This window comes from Mobula birostris, chromosome 7 (genome assembly GCF_030028105.1).
Source record: "Mobula birostris isolate sMobBir1 chromosome 7, sMobBir1.hap1, whole genome shotgun sequence".
NCBI lineage: Eukaryota > Metazoa > Chordata > Chondrichthyes > Myliobatiformes > Myliobatidae > Mobula > Mobula birostris.
In genome coordinates, this window is record NC_092376.1 from 60,778,847 (window position 1) to 60,801,394 (window position 22,548).

At 38.2% G+C, this 22,548-nt stretch overlaps 1 protein-coding gene across 1 annotated transcript in view; it reads right to left on the bottom strand.

Annotated features, from left to right (window-relative positions):
- The window catches only part of tenm4 (teneurin transmembrane protein 4), a 631,884-nt gene that overhangs the window by 70,537 nt on the left and 538,799 nt on the right, over window positions 1–22,548 (bottom strand). The window contains exons 17-21 of the mRNA XM_072263298.1: window positions 15,433–15,552; window positions 12,417–12,678; window positions 10,971–11,238; window positions 7,280–7,423; window positions 5,818–6,067 (exon numbers count right to left, since the gene is read on the bottom strand). Coding sequence (XP_072119399.1) covers window positions 5,818–6,067; window positions 7,280–7,423; window positions 10,971–11,238; window positions 12,417–12,678; window positions 15,433–15,552 — 1,044 coding nt within the window. The remainder of the gene's footprint in view (window positions 1–5,817; window positions 6,068–7,279; window positions 7,424–10,970; window positions 11,239–12,416; window positions 12,679–15,432; window positions 15,553–22,548) is intronic.

A 22,548-nucleotide genomic window follows, 5' to 3' on the forward strand; every position in this document is an offset into this window, starting at 1 on the left:
AAGGTTCAGTTGTTGTTCAGCCCAAACATCGGAATAGGGAAAAATATGATCCAAGTGACTTTGAACGTGGAATAATTGTTGGTGAGAGATAGGTGAGTAGAGTATCTTGGAAACTGCCTATCTCTTTGGATTTTCACACACAAGCCTCTAGAGTTTAAGGAGAATGATGTGAAAAGCAAAACAAAGCATCCATTTCTGTGGGTGAAAACACACAGGTTGCCTTATTCCCAGCATCCATGCTGTATGTTTCACCTTCTTCCTACTTAGTTATCCTGGCCACACCTATCACTGCCTGTATTCTAAGCATTCTAACCAATACAGCAGAATTTAGTGTTGGAGCTGCACTCAGCTTTACAGGAAACTTATTACTTACTATAAAGCCAAGGATATCTCCAATTTTATTTTAAGTTTAATTTTATTGGGTATTAACAACTGTTCTTGAGAGAAGCTAACATATTCAAATAGCAAATTTGCCGTTTTACGATGTGAATGTTCTGTCTTCCCTTTTGTCCAGCTCCAACTGATGAGTTTCATTGATCTTTAGTTAGAAAATACAATGTGTTTTCATTTCCAGAAGAAATCTACTGGAGGCCATCTTGTCATGTAGTACTAGGACTGTGGAATATATTGGCAACCAGCCAATCGATGAAATCAAATTTTATTGGATAATATTGATATCATAAGTGCATAATATTGATATAATATCATAATATTGATATCAGTTTTCTAATCAGGGTTCTCAAGTTGATTATATATCAACATCCAAATAAGAAAAGGAATGCACAGTTTTGTTGTCCACTGTGATTGATCTGTCAATCTTATTATAGCAGACAGTACATTTCACTTTATAAAAATAAATGAAGACTACTTGGTGGATCAAAATGGAAATCTTCCTTTTCGCTGTGCTAATATCTGATGGCAGAATGCTCATAACTTAAATGTTATTTCCTGAATGGTTCTCACCTCACTTCAATTTATTTGCTTCTATAATGTGAAATATTTCCATTTTACTGTTCACTGCACCAGACCTCCAGGATTGCCTCTTAAGATTTCCCAGGACAATTTAATCCAGTACTCTTGCAGTAAGATAGCTTCTTATGAAGACAAAATAAAATCTTAACAACTTTCAATGATACAAAATTCTACTTCAGACTCTAACACAGCTGGGTTCCCTTCCAGGTTATAGCTGGGTATTGAAAGAATAACAATATATCTATTAATTGGAATCTCCATCTTTGAATTATTCCATTTGATTCTCCAGAGACATTTTTATCTCTATATCCGAGCACCATGACCTTCAAAGCTGTCAAGGCTAATACCATGTGGTATGAAATACTCCATTTATTTTCATTTTCCAGTGATGCTTCAAATGATAGATGACTATAGCAATATTATCTGATTTTCTTTCATCCAGATAGCAGTTCCACTCTGCCAACCATTATCACATTGTAACAAACGCAACTTACTTCGTACATTGGACTCCTGTCAAAAGTGTTTCACAAAACAAGTAACCTACAATTATGCATTATATATCAGTCCCTTACCTGTGCCTAAAATCTTTATTTCTGATAGAAAGCATTTACAGAAGAAACAGAAAAAGGATTCAGTATTAGTTTTTGAGAAAATTGCGAATAATCAAGAAAATAGACAGCCTAATCAAGTTACTGCCGATCAAATCACGAGAGAAAATAAAACATTTGTCAAAAGGAAATGAAAACTAAAGGCTTTGGTTTTTCAACACGTTGGCAATAAACTCTCTTGCTGTTCTATCTGTTAAAGGATTACTCTATCTGGAAAAAAAGTAGTAATTTACCTTTTACTTGAACGTCATTCCATTACTCAAAATACTTTACTAATTCTCTATCCCAATGGCCCAGATTCAGTAAGATGGACAGGCAAAAAAATTATCTCTGATCATGAGCAACAAGTGCATTATGTGACTGCCAACTGCTAGTTCTATTCATCTTCTGCATGTTAATTTCTATTAACATCTTTCTGATATTCTTGTGACTTTTAAGTTATGCTTTTGGACAAAACAAAATCTACAAACCACATTCATGTTTTACTGATTATAGTTTGATATAGGATTCCAGTTTTATACTGAACTTCAGCACACTTTACCCTATTTGACCCAGCTGGAGTCAACTATGTGCTCACTGTAGGATAAATTTTAGCTATTGTGAGAAAGGGTTAGAGATTTCCACCTGACTCATCACCTGTTGAATGAATTCATTAGCTGTAGGACACACAATACTTGATTCTTAAGGGAGCTGGTGTATGTTACTTCATTATATTATGATCATGAGTTCTATTATGAACAAAATATGCTGCACTCACATAAATTTCATTTATGGAGTTTAGACCACTTAATGAAGCCAGAATCTATTAGCTATCACCTTGTAATTTAGTCAGTGTATTACCTTACTTTAACATGGCACAGCAAGAAAGCCATTCACAATTGCTAGCACTACATGATATAGAGCATTCACCATAGTAACACAGGTAGAGTTTCAGCAGTTGTCAAGAATTAAGTCACTGACAAATGTATTTTCAATTCTGAATATAGTTGCATTAAATTCAGGCATGCAGTTTAAACTCCTTTTCTTTAATTGTAATACAGGATACATATATATTTTGGCCAGATCTGAAATATGGATCTAAGGAAAGCCGTTCATGTGGTTTCAATCCAATTCAGTTCAGTTCATTCATTACCAATGACAAGTACAGAATCACTTTGAATATCACCTCCATACTTAATGATTTGGCATATAAATAATTCTAAATTAAATGGATATGCCTTCAGTGCAGCTACTTTGAGATTCCTCAATAGGTGAAGATAATATTATGGGCACAATCAGAATGTAATTGTTGGAATAATCTTGAAAATAATTTAATAGGTAATAATCTAATAGAAGCAGAACTGACCTCAGAAATTTTATTTTTTAAAATTTGAAATAAAAAGAATTGAAAAAGAGAGGGCATATAACAAAGCAAAAATTAGCCGGAAGATAGAGGATTGGAAAGCTTTTAAAAACCTACAGAGAGCAACTAGAAGAATCTTTAAGAGGGAAAAGATGAAATATGAAAGTAAGCTATCAAACAATATCAAAGTGGATAGTAAAGGCTTTTTCAAGTATGTAAAATATAAAAGAGAGATGAGAGTGGATATAGGAGTGCTAGAAAATGAAACTGGAGAAATAGTAATGGGGGGATAGATAAACAGAATGAGTATTTTGCACCAGTCTTCATTGTGGAAGACACTACTAATGTGCCAGATATTGAAGGTTGTGTGGGAAGAGAAGTGAGTGTAGTTACTATTACAAGGGAGAAGGTGCTGAAAGACCAAAGGCTACATAAGTCAACCAGACCAGATGAACTGCACCCTAGGGTTCTGAAAGAGGTAGTGGTAAAAATGATGGAGGCATTAGTAATGATCTTTCAAAAGTCATTGGACTCTGGCATGGTGCCAGAGGACTGGAAAATTGCAAATGTCCCTCCACATTTTAAAAAAAGAGGAAGGCCCCAGAAAGGAAATTTTTGACCAGTTGGCCTGACCTCAGCAGTTGGGAAGATGTTGATTCAACTGGTAAGGATGAGGTTATGGAGTACTTGGAAACACAAGACAAGATATGACAAAGTCAGCATGATTTCCTTAAGGGAAAACATTGCCCGATGAATCTGTAGAATTATTTGAGGAGATTACAAGGTGATGCAGTGGATGTTGTATATTTGAATTTTCAGAAGGCCTTTGACAAGGTGCAGCACACCTGAGGCTGTTTACCAAGTCTGGAGCTCATGATATTATAGAAAAGTTACCAGCATGGTTAGAGCATTGGCTGACTGGTAGGAGGCAGTGAGTGGGAATAAAAGGATCCTTGTCTGGTTGACTCCCAGTAACTAGTGGTGTTCTACATGGATTGGTGTTGAGACCACTTCTTTTTATGCTGTATGGCAATCATTTAGATGATGGAATAGATGGCTTTGTTGCCAAGTTTGCAGATGATAAGAAGATTGGTGGAGGGGCAGGTAGTGTTGAGGAAACAGGTAGGATGCCGAAGGACTTAAACAGACTAGAATAATGGGCAAGAAAGTGGCATATGAAATACAATGTTGGAAAATGCATGGGAATTAGGAGTCCTCATGCAGAAGACCATAAAGATTAACTTGCAGGTTGAGTTGATGGTGATAAGGCAAATGCAAAGTTAGCATTCATTTAAAGAGGTCTAGAATCTAGAATACAAGAGCAGAGCTGTGATGCTGAGGCTTTATGGAATACTGGTGAGGCTTCACCTTGTATATTGTGAACAGTTTGGGGCTTGGTGACCCCCAAGGCGGGGGATCAAGGCTGAGACGACACAGCCTCAGGATAGATGTGCGTCCATTTTAAACAGAAACGTGAAGAAATTTCTTTAGCTAGAGGGTGGTGAATTTGTAGAATTTATTACCACAGGCAGTTGTGGAGGCCAGGTCGCTGGATGTATTTAAGGCAGAGCTTGATTGGTTCTTGATTGGACACGGCATCAAAGGTTATGGGGAGAAGGCCAGAGAGTGAGGCTGAGGTGGGGAAAAAGGATCATCCATGACTGAATGGCAGAACAGACTCAATGGGCCAAATGGCCTAATTCTGCTCCTATGTCTTATGGAAATTATATGAACTTTTACTGTCTTTCATTTTTTATTACATACTAGCTTCTGAATTTCCGGTCATGTTATATGGGAAAGCAATTAACATTTTTTCATTGGGCCTTTCAAAATTTGTTTGATACCTGATCAAATGCTCACTTGCACATGAAATACATACATATATAAAGTCTGACACCTGATGCATGACTCAGCAGAAAGCTTTTCTTGTATCGTATCTCCAAGAGACACGACTGTGGTGGTAATTAAAATTTATTTAATGATTTAGCTAAACCAAAATTTATCCAACCAGCATTTTGTTTGGAACTACAGTCTTTGAGCTCAGATCCAGCTAGCACTACAACAAAGTATCAATCCTTCCTTAAACTACAGAATATGACCTTTAAATGCTGTCATGGTCCTGATATTCATTCAATCCTCTAGCTGCTACAAGATGGCTCTAGAAGGTCAAGTTCGAGAAGGATGAAAGAACCAGTTTTAGACAGAAATTGAATTATACCTTACACTAACATCAGTTTTTTATGTTACACTAGATGGGGGAGCTGCCTCAAAGTCTAACCCTGTGTCCCCATTGTGAGAGGTGGAAAAGGGAAAGACCAGCCAACAGGGCTCTGGTGAAGCTGTACAATGCCAATTCCCTGTACAGTAGATGCAATGGATTGCAGAAGCATTAATGAACTCCAACCATACCGTCAACTTCGGGATCTAAGGGCCCAAGTAAGTAAGACTAGGAACCCGGCAAGGAAAAATTAAGTTTCTATTTCCCCCCCGAGTGCTAGCAAAGTATTAATTAATAGCTGGAAAGGCAGTTAAACTTTAATATAGATTTTAAGAAACTGATTTTCATTTTTCTTGCATTTTATTTTCCTTAGGTGTTTCTGCACTATACCTAGTTACTAAAATACCGGGTCATAGATGTAATTGTCCTTAACCTTTCTTCAGATTTCTCAGGAGAAAATAGCCCTTATTTTTTCCCCCTTTCTATTCCCCTCCTCCGTCCAATTGGTTTCATCTAATCTGAAACAAACATGAATATTCCTTATATTATGGATACAGTATTTTAGTTGTTCCACAATATCATTATTAGAAAATGGTTATATAAATTTAATTCCATTCTTCAACTAATTAACATCAGCAAGTTCACATAAATTAGTCTTGTACTTAAACTTCACATACCTTAACTCCAAGATATTTGTGACATTGCCTGAGGGGAAGATCCGGCGAACATAATTAAAATCACCAACATATATGCTGCCATCTGATCCACATGCCAAGGCAATTGGTGCAAGGAGCTTGTTACCAGCTGCGAGGCCATTGCAGCTTGGACAGGAAGTACTACGCCTTCGACCATTTCCCATAATGCTTCCAATTATAGGTGGCTGCTGGGATATAAAATTATTTTCCCCATTTCCCTTATGCAAGATACCTGCAATAAAATACTGCCAGTTAAAATCTAAATTTGACTAAGTGCAGGACAAGAAATTCAATTAAAATTGCGCATGCATTTAACATATATTAAATCTTCTTAACAATTAATATTTATTTTTACAAGCTGTGTTCTGATTGGGGTCTTTGGATGATTTACACTTCTAAATTTTACTTCAATTATTAGAACTGATGTTATTGTTCAAACAAGAAATTCTTCACTATGAACAGTAAAGATCATAAAAATAAATGTACAACAGCAATATGCAAGCAAAAGATAAATCTTCATTAAAATGTTGTATCTACTGATTATATTGTATGTGTCTGACTCATGCAAATCTGCTTTTACTTTGTTGTTAGGTTTCCAGATTAACTTAAGAAGCAATATCAGTGCTTAAAGGTCATGGGGATTTAAAAATTTAAAACCTCAGTGTTTTATGGCACAATGTTAAAATGTAAAACAGCCTGTTTTTATAACATCATAGTCCAGATGATGGCACTGAGTGAGGTAAAGTTCCTTTAAATGTTAATTTGTTCTTCTGCCTTGGAAAAAGTTAAGGGAAATTACGTTTGTAGTTCCACAGCGGCTGTAGGTGTGGTGTATCAAGGCCTCTGACATTCATCACTTCATGAAAACATGACTTTACTCTGCTCTTACTTTGGAATAAATTGGATTTGCAAAGAAGTGTCACGATTTTTTTAAGTTTCCTTCACTAACATGGCAGAGTACCAGCAGCATATACACTTAATATGGACATATCATGGGAATACACATGCCCAAACTTTCAGTGCCATGCCCAGTGATAAACTCTGAAGTAGGAAAGTGTACTCAAGTTGCAGTAGAGTCACACCCAATTCCTTTGCATTTTCCCTAACCTGAAGGGAAAAAAAGCATTTCGGTTTACGTATAATTTATAGCTAAAAAAATAGAAATAAAGTCATCAGAAACCAAGTAGATTCAGCAAGAGGTAAGACATTTAATATTTATAAAAATCTTTCCAATCTAAATCTTGTACCTAGCACAAAACATTTTCTGTCTTCTGTCTATAACCTTGCCAGAGACAGATCTATTTGAATTTTTGCTTTTTTTTTAACTTCAGAGTTATAGTAACTGAAAATGTTTCTTTTAATGTTTTATTTAGTATTAATCTTGCTAAATGGATGATTTGGAGATATTTCTTCCACTCCAATGAGCATTGTGTTGTTTACTTACCACTCTGTATGTTGAGGGCATGGTGCTTGTCCAAAGTCCATCCACCCAGGTTAGAAGCAGCTATCTCATAGCCTTGTAAAATAGCAGTCCGCTTCTCCCAGAGTACCAGGTCAGGACATGATTCATATTCATAACCTACAGATACTGCATGGGTACAATCAAATATAAATAAAACTGACAAACAGCAGGTTATGGAAATACCTATTCCTTCTTATCAATTTCATCAAGATTCTAGTTTTTTTAATTAACCTAAGTGGACATCAGAAAAACGCCTTGTTATCTTGGGAACAGATGTAACCTTGAACTAATATTAATCCAGTCTTTCAGCTAGGAATGACATGTACGGGTTTGACTGAGGTATGAGGATAAAGGTCACCTCTCCCAAATGTTCATTAGACATGCTTTTGAAACAAGCTTCAGCAGCCTATTTCACAATCCAGGCGACATCTGGGTCTGCAAAATTACAATCAACTTTCCTCTTGATGTGATTGAACAAAAAAGCACTCTATTGGTAGGAAAATATAAGATGTTAATCTCAAGTCCAGTCCCAAATTCCTCACTTCTGATTTTACCTTCCGAAGGTGACTAAAAACATGCCAACTGTCAGGAAGTTGGTCAGTAAATTCTTTTAAGTAAACCACATATCACAGTTTCAAGATAACTTTTAGCTTATGCTCTTTAATTCAGGATTTCTTTCAGGGTTTGAAAATCCTCACTAGTAAAAAGACTCAGAGAGGCCCAGAACCACAAGCCATTTTCTGCAATGAGTCCTGACGAAGGGTCTCGGCCTGAAACGCCGACTGCACCTCTTCCTAGAGATGCCGCCTGACCTGCTGCGTTCACCAGCAACTTTGATGTGTGTTTCTGCAATATTGGTTGTCTGAAAGAGCAGGAATATATTCTCCATTCACTAAAAAAAAATCTGACGTTCCATCTCTCTCTCTGTCTCACCTACTGTCTCTGATTCTAATAGACACCTGAGATTAACCTGTCTAGAAGACTGAATTTCCAAAGTTTTCCACAATTTCTTTCCTAGATTCCTACTCAGCCATAAATACGTTTGTAGCTGCTGAAGGTGTGTAGCTCCAGATTTCCCTTTTGTCTGACTCAAGTTGAAATTTAAATATCCAGACACCTACAACGTTGTAAAGCTTAGTAGTTTGCTTCTGAAAATTACTGCTGCCAATATTAGTGCATACCTACTGTTGTTCCCAGATTCTCTAAACTTCCATGCTCCTTGCTTTGAAGAATGGATGAGGACTCTTACAACAACTGAGATAAAAATTGAGAGCTGAGTGAGGTGCATGATTGTGACAACTTTTCACGTACTGGCATAACAAACTAATTCTAGCTTTTAACAATATATTAGGAACAACTTCTGTCTGTAACTATATTGTGTGATACATTGTGATTGCTGTCATACTATTTCTGTTGGGTCCTGATTGAAGGAGGAATTGTTAGTCAACTACAAATAATGTTTCCTTTTCAGCATGAAACGATTATGTATTAGGAGCTTAATAGTAGTGCTCCTTATGGACTCACAAGGAACACTACTGTTTCAATGTTTCAATGGCAATGTTGCCAGCCGGAAGGAAAACGCTTCATGCATATTAAGTTGAGGTATGTCATCTTGTCATGGTATATGACAAGTATGGTTCTGAGTCCCCTGTCTGGGCACATCTATTATCGCAACTAAGCATGAGGTTTAGGAAGGAATAGCTTGGAATAAAATCTGGGGACAAAATTCAGTGACTAAAGATACATTTATCATTATACAAACATATATAATAAATTATAATAAATTATAATTTTTAATATTGGAATTAAAAATAATAATCCTGAAACTACAATTGCTATAAGATTCTTGGGTATTTCTGCTTGTTTGCAAAAGTCAATTCTCTTCATGATATTTATACAGAGAGGAACCAGTCATTTTTTCACTAACTCCATTTTACAAATGTTATAATTTGATGCCTTATTAAAAATCCAGTTTCTGCTTAAGTTCTACTATGAATGTAATACTATTTAATCCAGATGATTACCTTAGATATTCCATTTAAAGTGATTACCTGCTGAGCAAAATAATCATTATTTCAGCAGCTGAGTGAAGGTGTCATTAAAATTGCAGAGACAACAGGAGAGCTGAAAGAAATGACCAGACTGTCCAAAAATGGGAAATAAATTATATTCAGAATGCTTAATTTCGATATTTGAATATATTACAAGACCATGGATTATGTAGTTTACTCTCATCTTGCAGTATGGTTTCTTCAGGTGTTACAGAAATTTTGATTGCACTATCTGTTTAGGACAGGGGTTCTCAAACGTTTTTAATGCCATGGACCAATACCATTAAGCAGAGGGTGGGGTGGGGGGTCTGTGGACCCCAGCTTGGGAAGCTCTGGTTTAGAAGGAGCATCTCACTGTTGTAACAAAAAAAATCGTGTTCAGCCATTTTTGTTGACAACCCTACAATTCCAGTATACTTTAATTTAACTGGGAACTTTTCCATGGAGTCAGGTTTGCGATAGATAGGTGGCCATGACACACACACAGTGTCATGGGATTCAGAAGTGAGTCCCTCTTTATTGCTTTAACCTCTGGTGAATTTGTGATCTGATCCAGAGTGAGGGCACTGATGTTGAAATGGACATTGCACTCCCTCGTGGAAAGTGAAACTTGAAGGTGAACCACCTCTGCTATTCCCTTTATTGTCTTGACCTTTGCAAATGGGCATTGGCCAGTAGAAGGACGGAAAAAAGGTAAACTTCTTCCAACCCAAGGAAGTTCTCATGGTGCCAGTGGAGGCTGAGAGGAGACCTGACAGAAGTTTATAAGATTATGAGAGGCATAAATAGGCAGCAGGTATCTTCATCCCCAGGGTCAAAATGTCTAATACTCAAAGACATACATTTAAGGTGAGAGGGGGTAAATTCAAAGGAGATGTAAAGGATGAGGGTTTTTTTTTTTACACAAAGAGTGATGTCTGTGCAGCCAGGGGTGGTAGTTGAGGCAAATAAAAAGAGGTGTTTTAAGAGGATTTATACAGGCACATGAATGTGCAGAGAATGGAGGAATCTGGACCTTCTGTAAGCAGAAGGGATTAGTTCAGTTGGATGTATAACTACTAGTTTAATTAGTTCAGCACATCATGGGTTTAAAGACACAACGTGTGTTGTGCTGTTTGATATTTCATGTTCTAACCAGAAAAGACAACAAATCAGCAAGTTAGTAAATAATATAAACATAATAAGATGATATGTGGCCAAACCTCTGGGAAATATATAGCTATTATTTTCTAATTTACAATTTTAAGACCATAAGATAGGGGAGCAGAATTGGGCCATTCAGCCCATCGAAGTTGGTCTGCCATTCATTCATGGTTAAGTTATTTTCTATCTCAACTCCATTCTCCTGCCTTCCCTCATAAACTTTGACACCCTTACAAATCAGGAACCTATCAACCACGACTTTAAATGTACCCAATGATTTGGCCTCCATGGCCATCTGTGGCAATAAATTCCTCAGATTCACTATCCTCTGGCTAAAAAAAATTCCTCTTCATCTCTATACTAAAGGGGCATCCTTCTATTCTGAGGCTGTGCCTCCTGGGCCTAGATTCTTCAACTACTGGAAACCATATCCTCTCATCATCCAACATTAAAAAAATATGTTACGTAATGAAACTTACCAAATGCCTCTGAAAGTCCATAAACCTTCTGGCTGTAGACATCAGTTTTATCCCAGATGAAGTAATAAGATAAATCCGGGGTAGCAGGAAACCATTTCTGGAAGAGTCGTCCTTCCACAGCCACCATGAGATGTACTTTCATCAGATTGAATGGGATGGAGGGTTGGGTCAGACTAATCCGCATGACAGATTTATAGCCGACTGTGCAGCTGCTGACGTAGTTCAGCTTCATTTTACTACCTGGGATATTAATCTCTTCACGTAAAACCTATGAACATAAAAGATAGAAAGAGCTGCATCAAATAAAATGTAGGAAAAAATGACAACATTCTGCCACAGTGCTTTCAACCTGTGCATGGAATAAAGACTGAGGCTTGAAGCAGTCTGCAGCAGAGTTTTCCAACATTAACGAGCCTAGAACAAGGAGAACTAAAACTTGTGCTTTTGATTCTCTAAATGGGTGAAGCTTTCAAATAGTGTGAGTGATTGACTTTCATAATGAATAAACTCTTATCGGGTTTTCCAGCCAGATTCAGGTACCGGTTATAACCGATGTTTCCATGACAAACTCTGCCATCTCCATCAGGCATCACCCTGATGAAGATGGTGGAGTCTGTCATTGGAACATCAGTTATAATCTCTAACTGGTACCTGGCTGGAAGCCTGAGAAGAGTTTATTCATAATATATGCACTAGATCCTTTTTGACATCCATAACTTTAGCGATTTATCTCCTCCACAACTGGTGTCAAAGGCCTGAAGTGTTTGTATCAACAAGATACCCAACAGTCATTCAGCCTTCCTGCATGGTATGACTTTGACAGCGTAGAACAAAAGTAGCAAGTGCACAGGATCCCCATCACTTCCATGTTATCCCCAAAGTATCTGGACTTGGATATATACTGCCATTCCTCACTGTGACTACACTGAAATTCTTTTGCCCAATGCCTAAAGCAAAGTGGATGCACTTTTGATTCATGAACTGCAAGACTTCCAGAAAATAGGTCATCGATACTTCCACAAGGGTGATTTGGGATGAACAATAAACACTGATTCTGCCAGTGACACCCATGTTTCATGTTTCAAATAAATAATGTCCCACTCTATCATTGAATCCCCCTGAGTTCTATACTTTAATTTCGTCTACATAGTCAAAGAGAACTTCGTGTTTATTTCCATTTTCTATGATCATAGTTCATTGTATTAATGATTTAAACAATGCATCATGTAAGGAATATCACATGAAATCAACATCTGACTGTTGTACTTCTGATCTGCTATGGAGAGGCAATGATTTGCACCATCATCACTCAGTCATTACCCTTATATTTTATAATTTGATTGGGAATATTTTCAAAATGACTATATTAACAATCACACAATACTTCTTCACTGCACATTTCCATATTAGCATTAAGTCTGAATAGAGAAGTAAATGGTACAGTACCTGTATTTCAGGAACGATGGGGCCTTTCTCTGGGCAGGCCCCTGCAAATGCCGTCAATGGCGCAGGTGAGACGATTGGATTGGGGCGAGCAAAATTGCTGAGGTCACAGCTGGGGATCTCATTCTCTTCATGCTTCATAATGACAGTGTCCATGACAAAGAAGCGGTCCCATGGCAGCCAGAGAGTATGCTCCTGAGTGATGAATGGAGAGCGCTCAAAGTGTATCGTGACCGAAACCCCTCCATTAGTCATCAAATCAAAGCTAGTATTTGGAGGACAGAACAAGACATTTTGTTTTCAAAAGAAGGTCTACTTTATATAAAACAACACGACAGGTGTAATTTTCCAACTTTGTTCTGCCATCAGGCCAGGATTACCAATGCAGTAGACACCATGTGAACAATTGTCTAACCATCAGTTTAAATGGACTGAAACTATTGCATAAATTTCTGATCCATATTGCTGGCAGGTGAGGGGCCTGCCAGGATTGCAAAGTTGGAAAATTAACCACAACAGCATCTGCCAGCTTCTTGACAGCTTAAACCTCGGAAAGGATGCATCAGGTAAAGGTCAAGCTTGTTGATCAAGCGGCAGACACCTCAAATGGATTAATAGTCACACACTTGTATGAAGCTGATCCATTGGCAAAACAAACCCATTTTGTAGCGAATCACAACAAAAGCAGAGACTGCACTCAGAAAAAATTACTGAAACATTTATCTTTCAAAGGTTTGTCTCAAAATATCATACTGAATTTAAAAGTCCAGTCATCCATGCTCACCACAGCTCGAGTATATTATATATATTAGATGTGAATATATCACACACAGTTTGAAATCTCATTTTAATTTTCATGAACTTTCTTTGTTTATCAAAATATCTTAGCTGTTGACTGAAGTGCAGTCAGCTGCTTTCTTTCATCAGTTTCACCAGCCCCTCTCAGCCAGCATTATGTTTGCTGTCAATCACTTGGTCTCACACTATTGCAGACTTCCTCTTTGTTTTCTCCATCTCACCCTGTCTCTACAGTGATTTCTGATTTATATCAGATCTGATGAAAGGTTCACTTTGTTTCTTTCTCCACTGATGCCGTCTGAACTACTTAGAATTTCCAGTATTTTCTCTGTAATTTTCCTTGCTTTCTTTGTGAGAGAATGAGAAACATGTGTCTGGAGCTGGAGGAAGCAGGGCAAGTCCTTAATGAATATTTTGCTTCAGTATTCACCAGTGAAGGGGACCTTGACAAATGTGAGGACATCACAGAACTGTCTATTATGCTTGAACATGTTGACATTAAGAAAGAGAATGAGCTGGAACTTTTGACAAACATTAGAATGGATAAGGCCCCAGATGTACCCCTGGTTGTTATTGGATGTGAGCAAAGGGACTGCTGCATCTTTGGCAATGACCTTTGAGTCCTCAATGGCCCAACAGTGGTTGGCCTCATAAACAATGAAGAAGAGACAGTGTAAAGAGAGGAGGTAGAGTGTCTTGTAGAACGACGCGAGCACAATAACTTGAGTCTCAGTGTGGACAAGACTAAAGAGATGACTGTGGACTTTAGGAGGGTGCAGGTTAGCTACTGCTTCCTGCACATAAATGGCTTTGTGTAGAGAGAATTAGGAGAACCAAGTTTCTGGGAGTGCACATAACGTACAATCTCACCTAGTTCCTCAACACCCCTTCTTCAGTCACGAAGGCACTGCACCTCCACTTCCACTTGAGATGAGTGAATGCTCCTCCCATCCCTCTCCCTCCACCAATCTAACCAATCTTTACAAGGATATCATTAAGAGTGTCCTGACTACCTGAATTACCATCTGGTATGACACCTGACTGCAAGACCTACAAAGAATTTTGAAGACTACTGAGAGGAACATTGGGATCTCTTTTTCACCCATCCAAGACATTTAACAGGAGCACTGTGTATGCAGGGCCCTTGGCATTTACTTGTACACCAATTACCTCATCTTCAGCCCTATCAGTCTGGTTCCCTTCCTCCAACCAATTTAGTCCCAACAAACTTGCCTGCAAGGATATTGGTCTCCCTTGGGTTCATGTGCAGCCCTTCCTTTTCGTACAGGTGATACCTTCCTCAGAAGAGATTCCAATGATCCAGGAATCTGAAATCCAGCCCCCTGCACTACTTCCTCAGACACTCATTCATCTGTATAATCACCCTATTTCTGCTCTGATTAGCACATGACACTGGGCATAATCCAGAGATTACTACCTTAGAGGTGCTGCTTTTCAGCCTCTTCCGTCTCTATACTCACTGCGTTGAACCTCTTCTCCTTTTCTACCTATGCCTTTGGTGCCAATGTGCACCGTGACCTCTGGCAGCTCACCCTCCCTCTTGAAAATCTCCTGTCGCCGCTGTGAGACATCCCGGACCCTAGCATCTGCGGGGGAACACCCCACCCTGGCATCATTTTGCAGCTATGTAATCTCCTGTGTGTTACCCGAACTATCGAGTCTCCTATCACTACTACAGTGCCTGAAGTTACCCTTCCCTGCTGAGCCTCAGAACCGGAAACAGTGCAACTGGCCTGGCCACTGCCCTGATAGTTCATTCCCCTCGCCCACCCACACAGCATCCAGTACTTGTTGCTGAGGTGAATGGCCGCCGTGGAACCCTGCACTGGCTGCCCACTCCCATAACTTCTGCTGGTGGTCATCCATCTATTCTCTGAAGCTCGCACTCTGAATGTGACCACCTCGGTAACAGTCAGTCTTTTAATCGTCTCAGTCTTTCACTTCCTACCTGGGGATTTGGGTGGTATTGACAACAGGATGAGCACAGTACTTGTTATGGGTAGCATCAAATCATCTTGAACTGACATGCAGAGCATCTAAAGGAGATGTGAAACTGCACTTATCACTAACTTCAGTTCCTCATGACCTTTCATCTTGCACCTTTAGTTGCGGGGGGGGGGTGCGTGGAATATAAGCTCACATGACACACTGCATGTTTTGTCATAACATTCTGATCTTTGACAAAAAATAAGCTCCATACCTGCCATCCTGCCGGCTGATGGTGTAACCATAGTGGGGATTGTTGACAAAGCTGATATTAACACCAACCAAGGGGGTGCCATCTGCTGTTTCTACTTGGCCTCGTATCACACATGTATGGCTGTAAGCATCACAAATAACACATTGAAATTAAATACCAACAATTGCTTATATGTATTACTAAACAGTTATGATTTATAAGCATTCTGATCTTGAAGAAAACAGACATCCTTCAAGTTGTCCTGTCTGTATTTGTCCTAACTGTCATGGGCATGTGGCCAAGTGGTTAAGGCACTCAACTAGCGACCTGAAGGTCGTGAGTTTGAGCCCCAGCCGAGGCAGCGCATTGTGTCCTTGAGCAAGGCACTTAACCACACAGTGCTCTGCAACGACACTGGTGCCAAGCTGTATTGGCTCTTGCCCTTCCCTTGGACAACATCGGTGTCATGGAGAGGGGAGACTTGCAGCATGGGCAACTGCTGGTCTTCCATACAGCCTTGCTATGTGAAGTGAAGACTTTCCAGGTGCAGATCCATGGTCTCGCAAGACTAACGGATGCCTTAATTTGTCCTAACTAGAATTATGTTGAATACTTGAGAGGAAACTCAGGGATAAACCTTTAAATGTTTTGCAAATACATTTACTGCTGTATAGGTTCATCCCTTGTGCAGGGATACAATGGATTACAGAAGCATTGATGAACTCCGACCATACCATGGAGACGGGAGTTTATCAATGAGAGCTAAGGACCCAAGAAGAGGAAGAAATGCATTTACTGCTGCCTTTTATGCATTCTCCTCTAAATAAATAATTTAATGTGTTTCTGTAACACTTAGATGCCACAGATAATAAAGTGCATTAGTACAGACGTATTCTTTACACATATCAGAAGATAAGTATATCCAAATGTGCATTCACTGTATTAATATCAGCTGACAATACAGACAAAACAATGACACTTTTTATTTACAGAGGATGTTCTCCCATCACTGCATAAGACATGGATGAACTTCAGCAAATATATTACTAAAATACTGATAAATATTTTCCTGATAATGAATTGAATTGAATTGACTTTATTTCTTACATCCTTCACATACATGAGGGGTAAAAATCTTTATGTTACGTCTCCATCTAAATGTACCATGTGCAAGCATAGTAATTTATAATAATTTACAATAAATAGAACAGTCAGTGTAATATAGAGTACACTCAAATCAGCATGAGTTCATCAGTCTGATAGCCTGGTGGAAGAAGCTGTCCTGGAGCCTGTTAATAATACAAGACAAAGGTCTTCAAATAAATCATCCTGTTTTATGAGCAAATTTAGTACTGGTTTGTTATCTTGTATCAACTGGAAAACAGCATCTATTTGAAACGTATGACTTCCAGCTTATTAGATCTTGCAAGGTTGTATTATTCACCTAAGTAGCAATTTATTTTCAGCAGAAACTTGGATCTTCTCAATAAATGCCTTTTGCATTGAAGGTGTTAACAGTTCCATATTGTTAATACTTCCATTGTCACTTTTGTCTAAAATTCGGTGGTGTCAATAAAAGAAAAAAATAAAAGCGAGCTTGTGAGCCTTGTCAATCACTGCCGAGATTGCCAAGACAGCTTTTTGCATTCTATCCAATTGTGAAACCAAGCAAGAAGTGTCAGTACAGGATGAAAAGAACATTTGAAAGATCTATGTTTATAATGATGGACAAAGGTTATAACCAATTTACAACATAACCAAGTTATTACTCTGAAAAATTGAGATATAAATGTTGCAGGAGGGGAATATCATTGTTCTTTTCCTATTCATTTACAAGATGGCCAAGGCAAGCGTTTACCACTCTCTCCTAATCACCCTTATGTCACATCACTCAGTATTTCAACAAATGAGAATCTAACACTTCGATATTTTCAACCAGGTTGGTGCGAACTCATTTGTTTCACATTCCCATTTTATATTTCATATCTTCTTTTGTAAATTGTCATTCATTATACTAAGCTTCAACCACAGCTCAGCTGATGGTTCTGCTGTTTATCTTTTCTGTTCTTCCTCCCATGGTCAATGTTGTTTTTATACGATGAAAACCAACAATGTTACCAACAAGTGTAGTTTAACCAAAATTCTAAATTAAAGCAAGACTATCTACCTGCTTTTTATTCCATACTTCATAATGTCAGCTCAGTGTTTTATACTTTTTATGACCTCACCAATATGCGTCAATATTTTGAAGGATTCTTAGATCTCTTTTCTGCACTCTTTTATCCTTTCCATCAAAGGTATGAGAGCATACATCATGCCTCCTACCAAATGAACTCAATGAGGTATAGCTACATGAGAATTAGTTTGCCATGTACTTATCCATTTTGAAAGTCTACCTACCCTATCTTTGCTTTGGTATGACTCCTCACATTTTTGATATCATACCTTCAATTCCAGATAAATATGCATAGATAGTGGGTTCAGCAAAGATATCTGAAGGACACCTTCAGTTAGACTGAGAAGTTTTACTGAAGGCCTGCTGAACTTTGCTGCATTCTTGCACCACTGCATTGCCTTGAATAATACCTCTGTTGTTCTTCAACAAGATCGATTAAAATTGACCTTCTGTTTAGAAATCCAAAATTATATTTTTATTTTCTCTGTATGCCTTACTATCTAATTTCTTAAAAACAATTCCAATGTACTTCTTACCACAGATGTTAAGATAACTTTGTCTGGATTAACTCCACCTTTTTTTACTGAGAGGATTATTCTGACTGAATCAGAATCAGTACCAGGTTTATTATCACTGATTCATGCCATTTTCTTTTTTTCTTAGCAGTAGAGTGTAAAAATTACTAAGTTACAATAAAGAATAAATAAATTAATTGATTAATAGTACAAAGAGGAATAGTAAGGTGGTGTTCATGGACTGTTCAAAAATATAATGGCAGAGGGGAAGAAGCTGTGTCTAAAACATTGAGTTTGGGTCTTCAGGCTCCAGTAGCTCCTCTCCATCTTGAGGAATCACCTTTTGAAGATTCGTTAAGGAAGACTGGTTGGCAGTTCTCTAGGACCACCCTTTCTCCTATTGAAAATTTAGGTAGAGGTGCTACTGTATTGGCTCTCTCCTGCATAGTTTCTTGACGTAGCCACTGTTTCAATTCACCATTTTATTTTCTTTGTATTGTATTTGCTGCAAATATCCCTTTTGACTTCTTCCACTATGTTGGCTTTCACAAGAGACATCATAAGAGGATAGGAATCGAATCATACAATTGTACAGCACACAGCGGGCCCTTTCCGTCTACATCAGCCATGCCAGTCGTGATGTCTATCCACGCTAATCCCATTACAATGGGTAGTCAAAACTGCACAACGTATCACTGGCACCAGCTTACTCACCATCAAGGACATATATACAGAAAGGCGTCATAATAGACCAGCAATGTCATGAAGGATCCCATTCACCGTGCTCATGGTCTGTTTGTCCCACTCCCATCAGGGAGGAGGCCATGCAGTATCCACATCAGGAATACAACTCAAAATCAGTTACTTTCCTGAAGCAATGTTCAAAGTAAATTCAAACTAAATTTATTATCAAAGTACATGGATGTCACCATATACAACCTTGAGACTTGTTTACTTCTGGGCATGCTCAGTAAAACCAAGAAACACAACAGAATCATTGAAAGACTACACCCAACAAGATGGACAACCAATATATAAGGGGCAATAAACAGTGCAGATATGAAAGGTAAAATAACAATAAATAAGCAATAAATATCGAGAACATGAGATGAAAAGTACTTGAAAGTGAGTCCATTGGTCTTGGAAACAGTTCAGTGATGGGGCAAGTGAAGCGGTAATAAATGTTCCTAAACCGGACAATGTTTGTCCTGAGACTCCAGTACCCCATCTTCCTGATGGCAGCAGCGAGAAGGGAGCCTGTCCTACGTGGTAAGGCATAGCAATAAGGCTGATCAATACCTCCACCCACTAACCAACCCCACCACACCCCCCACCACTGCTACTAGGGTCACCTTTGTACAGACACTCTTGTACCTAGCATCACTTTATGGACATACAATTAATCTATGTACATAAGCTATGTATTTATATTTATTGTGTTTTTGTTTATGCTACATTGGATCCAGAGTAAAAATTATTTCATTTTCCCTTTCTTTACACTCGTCTACTGGAAATGACACAAGTAACATTAAACAGTGTTGAATCTTGAATCAAGTCCATATCACTTTATGCCTTTCCTATCTAAGTACCTTTCCAAATGCCTTTTAAAGAACATTTTTACTGTTTCTGTCTCTACCGGATCCTTGTTCTACATACCCAGCACCTGCTGTGTGAAACACTTTCAAAATTCTCTCCTCTTACCTTAAGTCTGTGCTCTCTAGTTTTTGACTTGCCTACCCTGGAGAAAAAGATTCTCACTATCTATCCTATTTGTGTTCTTCATAATTGTATAAACCTTGTAAGGTCACTCCTCAGCCTCCGACATTCCAGTGAGAATAATTCCAGCCTATCCAATCTCTCTTTATAACTACAGCCCTCCATTCTAGGCTACATTATGTCAATGACTTCTGCAGTCTCTCTATTGCTACCACATCATCCCTGTAGGATGGCAACCTGAACTGTACACCGTATTCGAGATGTGGTCTAATGCTTTGAACATCTGCAACCTGGTGTCCCAGTGAAAGCTATATATTCAGTGCTTCTGCTATTTTGTTACCTTGTCACCACCACCTCTTGATGGTATCCTCTTTATTTTCACTTTACAGTTGCCGTACATGAGAGCAGTCCTCAAACAACATTTCTCTCTGAGGGAAGCCTTCCTTGACAGCTTCATTTTATGACTGAATGGTCAACTCAGCAGAAGGTTCAAGGTTTACTTCAGCATTTTATTGCCCAACTGGCTATGTTAACTTGTTTCTTTGTCATATCAGTCCATTCCAGTCTTTATTCCTCTGTTTCACAACATTTCAGGAATTTTTTTTTACATTTTGACTCAGTACAGGTATTTTTAATATTGCTTTCCTAGTCCGCTTTTTGTGCATTCCCTCCAGCAGTATTAAAAATAACAAAATCATATAACAATCACATTTCCTTTTGACTTCAAGCATACTTCAACTAGAAGAGTTGAACTTCGATTTTTTTTTAACAGAACTGCAACTCGTTGCTCTCTGAAAGCCCAGTGAAATTGACGCAAAATCACCTCACTAACATAATGCAACCAACTTTATGGCATTCATTTATTTAGTGACCAGTTCAAAACTTGTAGCCTATACCCATCAGTAACAGGCAGGCAGGAGCAGAAGAGAGGCCCACTAGACTCAAAATGTTAATAGGCTGATTCATTGCTTTCCATTACTATCAGTAGTAAAGAGTTAGTTTTAGCACTGCAATTACTAAACAAGAATTCCAGAAATCAGACTCCAGTTTGCTTCTTTGCCTTTCAAGCTATCTACTTAATTTGAAAGTTTCGATTCATGTTGAATTGTAATTCCAAAGGTATCAGCATATCTCACTCATAGCATCGTTTGAAGACTGAGCTCCAGCGGACTACTTGATTGAGGCAGGAAATGTCATAGTTATACATATTTGATTTGACATGTATTTTATTCAGCATCGAACCCTGGATAATGTAGAGTTGTGGAATCCACAGATCCAGCTAAGGGCTATTGTGTCAGACAAAGGTTAACTCTTGAAAAGTCCATAGAAATAGGGTATAAATAGTCCTCTCCAAAGTTACGAGAGAAATGGTAAATTTTCGTAAAAGGAATCACTCAAAATATGGAACAGGTACAGTACTGTGAAGACTTCTTAGTTGATGGCAAAGAGTTATATCCTGCATTTGGAAAAAAAGGGTGCACAATGTGAATTAGAACATCATTTCCACAAATATTTACAGTGATGACTGAAAGACCATTGAGTGGATATGATGAGCCCTGGAAGGGCAGAGATGGAGTCAGATTCAGAGTATTACACGACACAATATATCTAATGCCAATCAGGCTGAATCTGTGCAAGGAACACTTGTTCAATGTATTTATTTTGAGATGCTAGTGCTACGACATCTTGAGGTGGAAGTAATGCATTATATACTGTACTAATGGAGGCAGTACAGTTAAAATCAATACTCTTGTGCTATCAACAAGAATATTCTGAAGATGACAGCTGAACCTCTGTCTCAATGACACATTGCTGTTCTCTTCCCATACCACTTGATGGTTCTTTTATTCAGCAACATGGCCTCCATGACCTTCTGTGGTAAAAAAAAATCTCAAAATCTAACCACCCAAAGTTTAAAACAAATACCTCTTCACCTCAGTCATAAATGTTTTACCTCAAATGTTGAGACTGTGACCTGGTTGTAGATACTGTTAGCCAGTAGAAATATTCTTCCGGCATCCAGCCTGTTGGACACTGTCAGATTATGTATGTTTCAGTGAAATCTACTCTAATTCTATTAAACTGGATTTTTAAAATTGTTACACAAGGATACCTAGATTTTCTAATCCATCAGCAGTTAATTAATAATCTGCCTAATTTATTTGGCTACCAAAATGGGTAACTTCACATTTATTCATATTATACTGCAATTACTATGTATTTGCTGACTAACTCAACTTGTCCAAATCACCTTGAAGCCTTTTAGTTTCCTCCTCACATTTGCTTTAATTTTGCACATCTAACCTCTTATGTGGGACCTTATCAAATCTTTGAAAAGTCCAGATATTGTCTTTCATCCACCCTGCTCTATACATCCTCAAGAATTCGTACTGTATAATATGAAGGTGGTGGTGGTGGTGGGGGGGTGTTACTGCACTCCCTGTCCCGGGTATCTTAAGGCACCATGTCCCATAGACAGATAGAGGAGCATGGTAACTATCTCCAAAGTTCAAAGTTCAAAGTAAAATTTATTATCAGGGTACAAACACGTCACCACGTACAACCCGGAGATTCTTTTTCTTGTGGGCATACTTAGCAAATGTATAGAACGGTAACTGTAAACAGGATTAATGAACAATAAACTGTGCAAATGCAAATATAAATACATTGCAATAAATAATGAGTATGAAATAACGTGATAAAGGGTCATTAAGTGAGACCTTTGGTTGT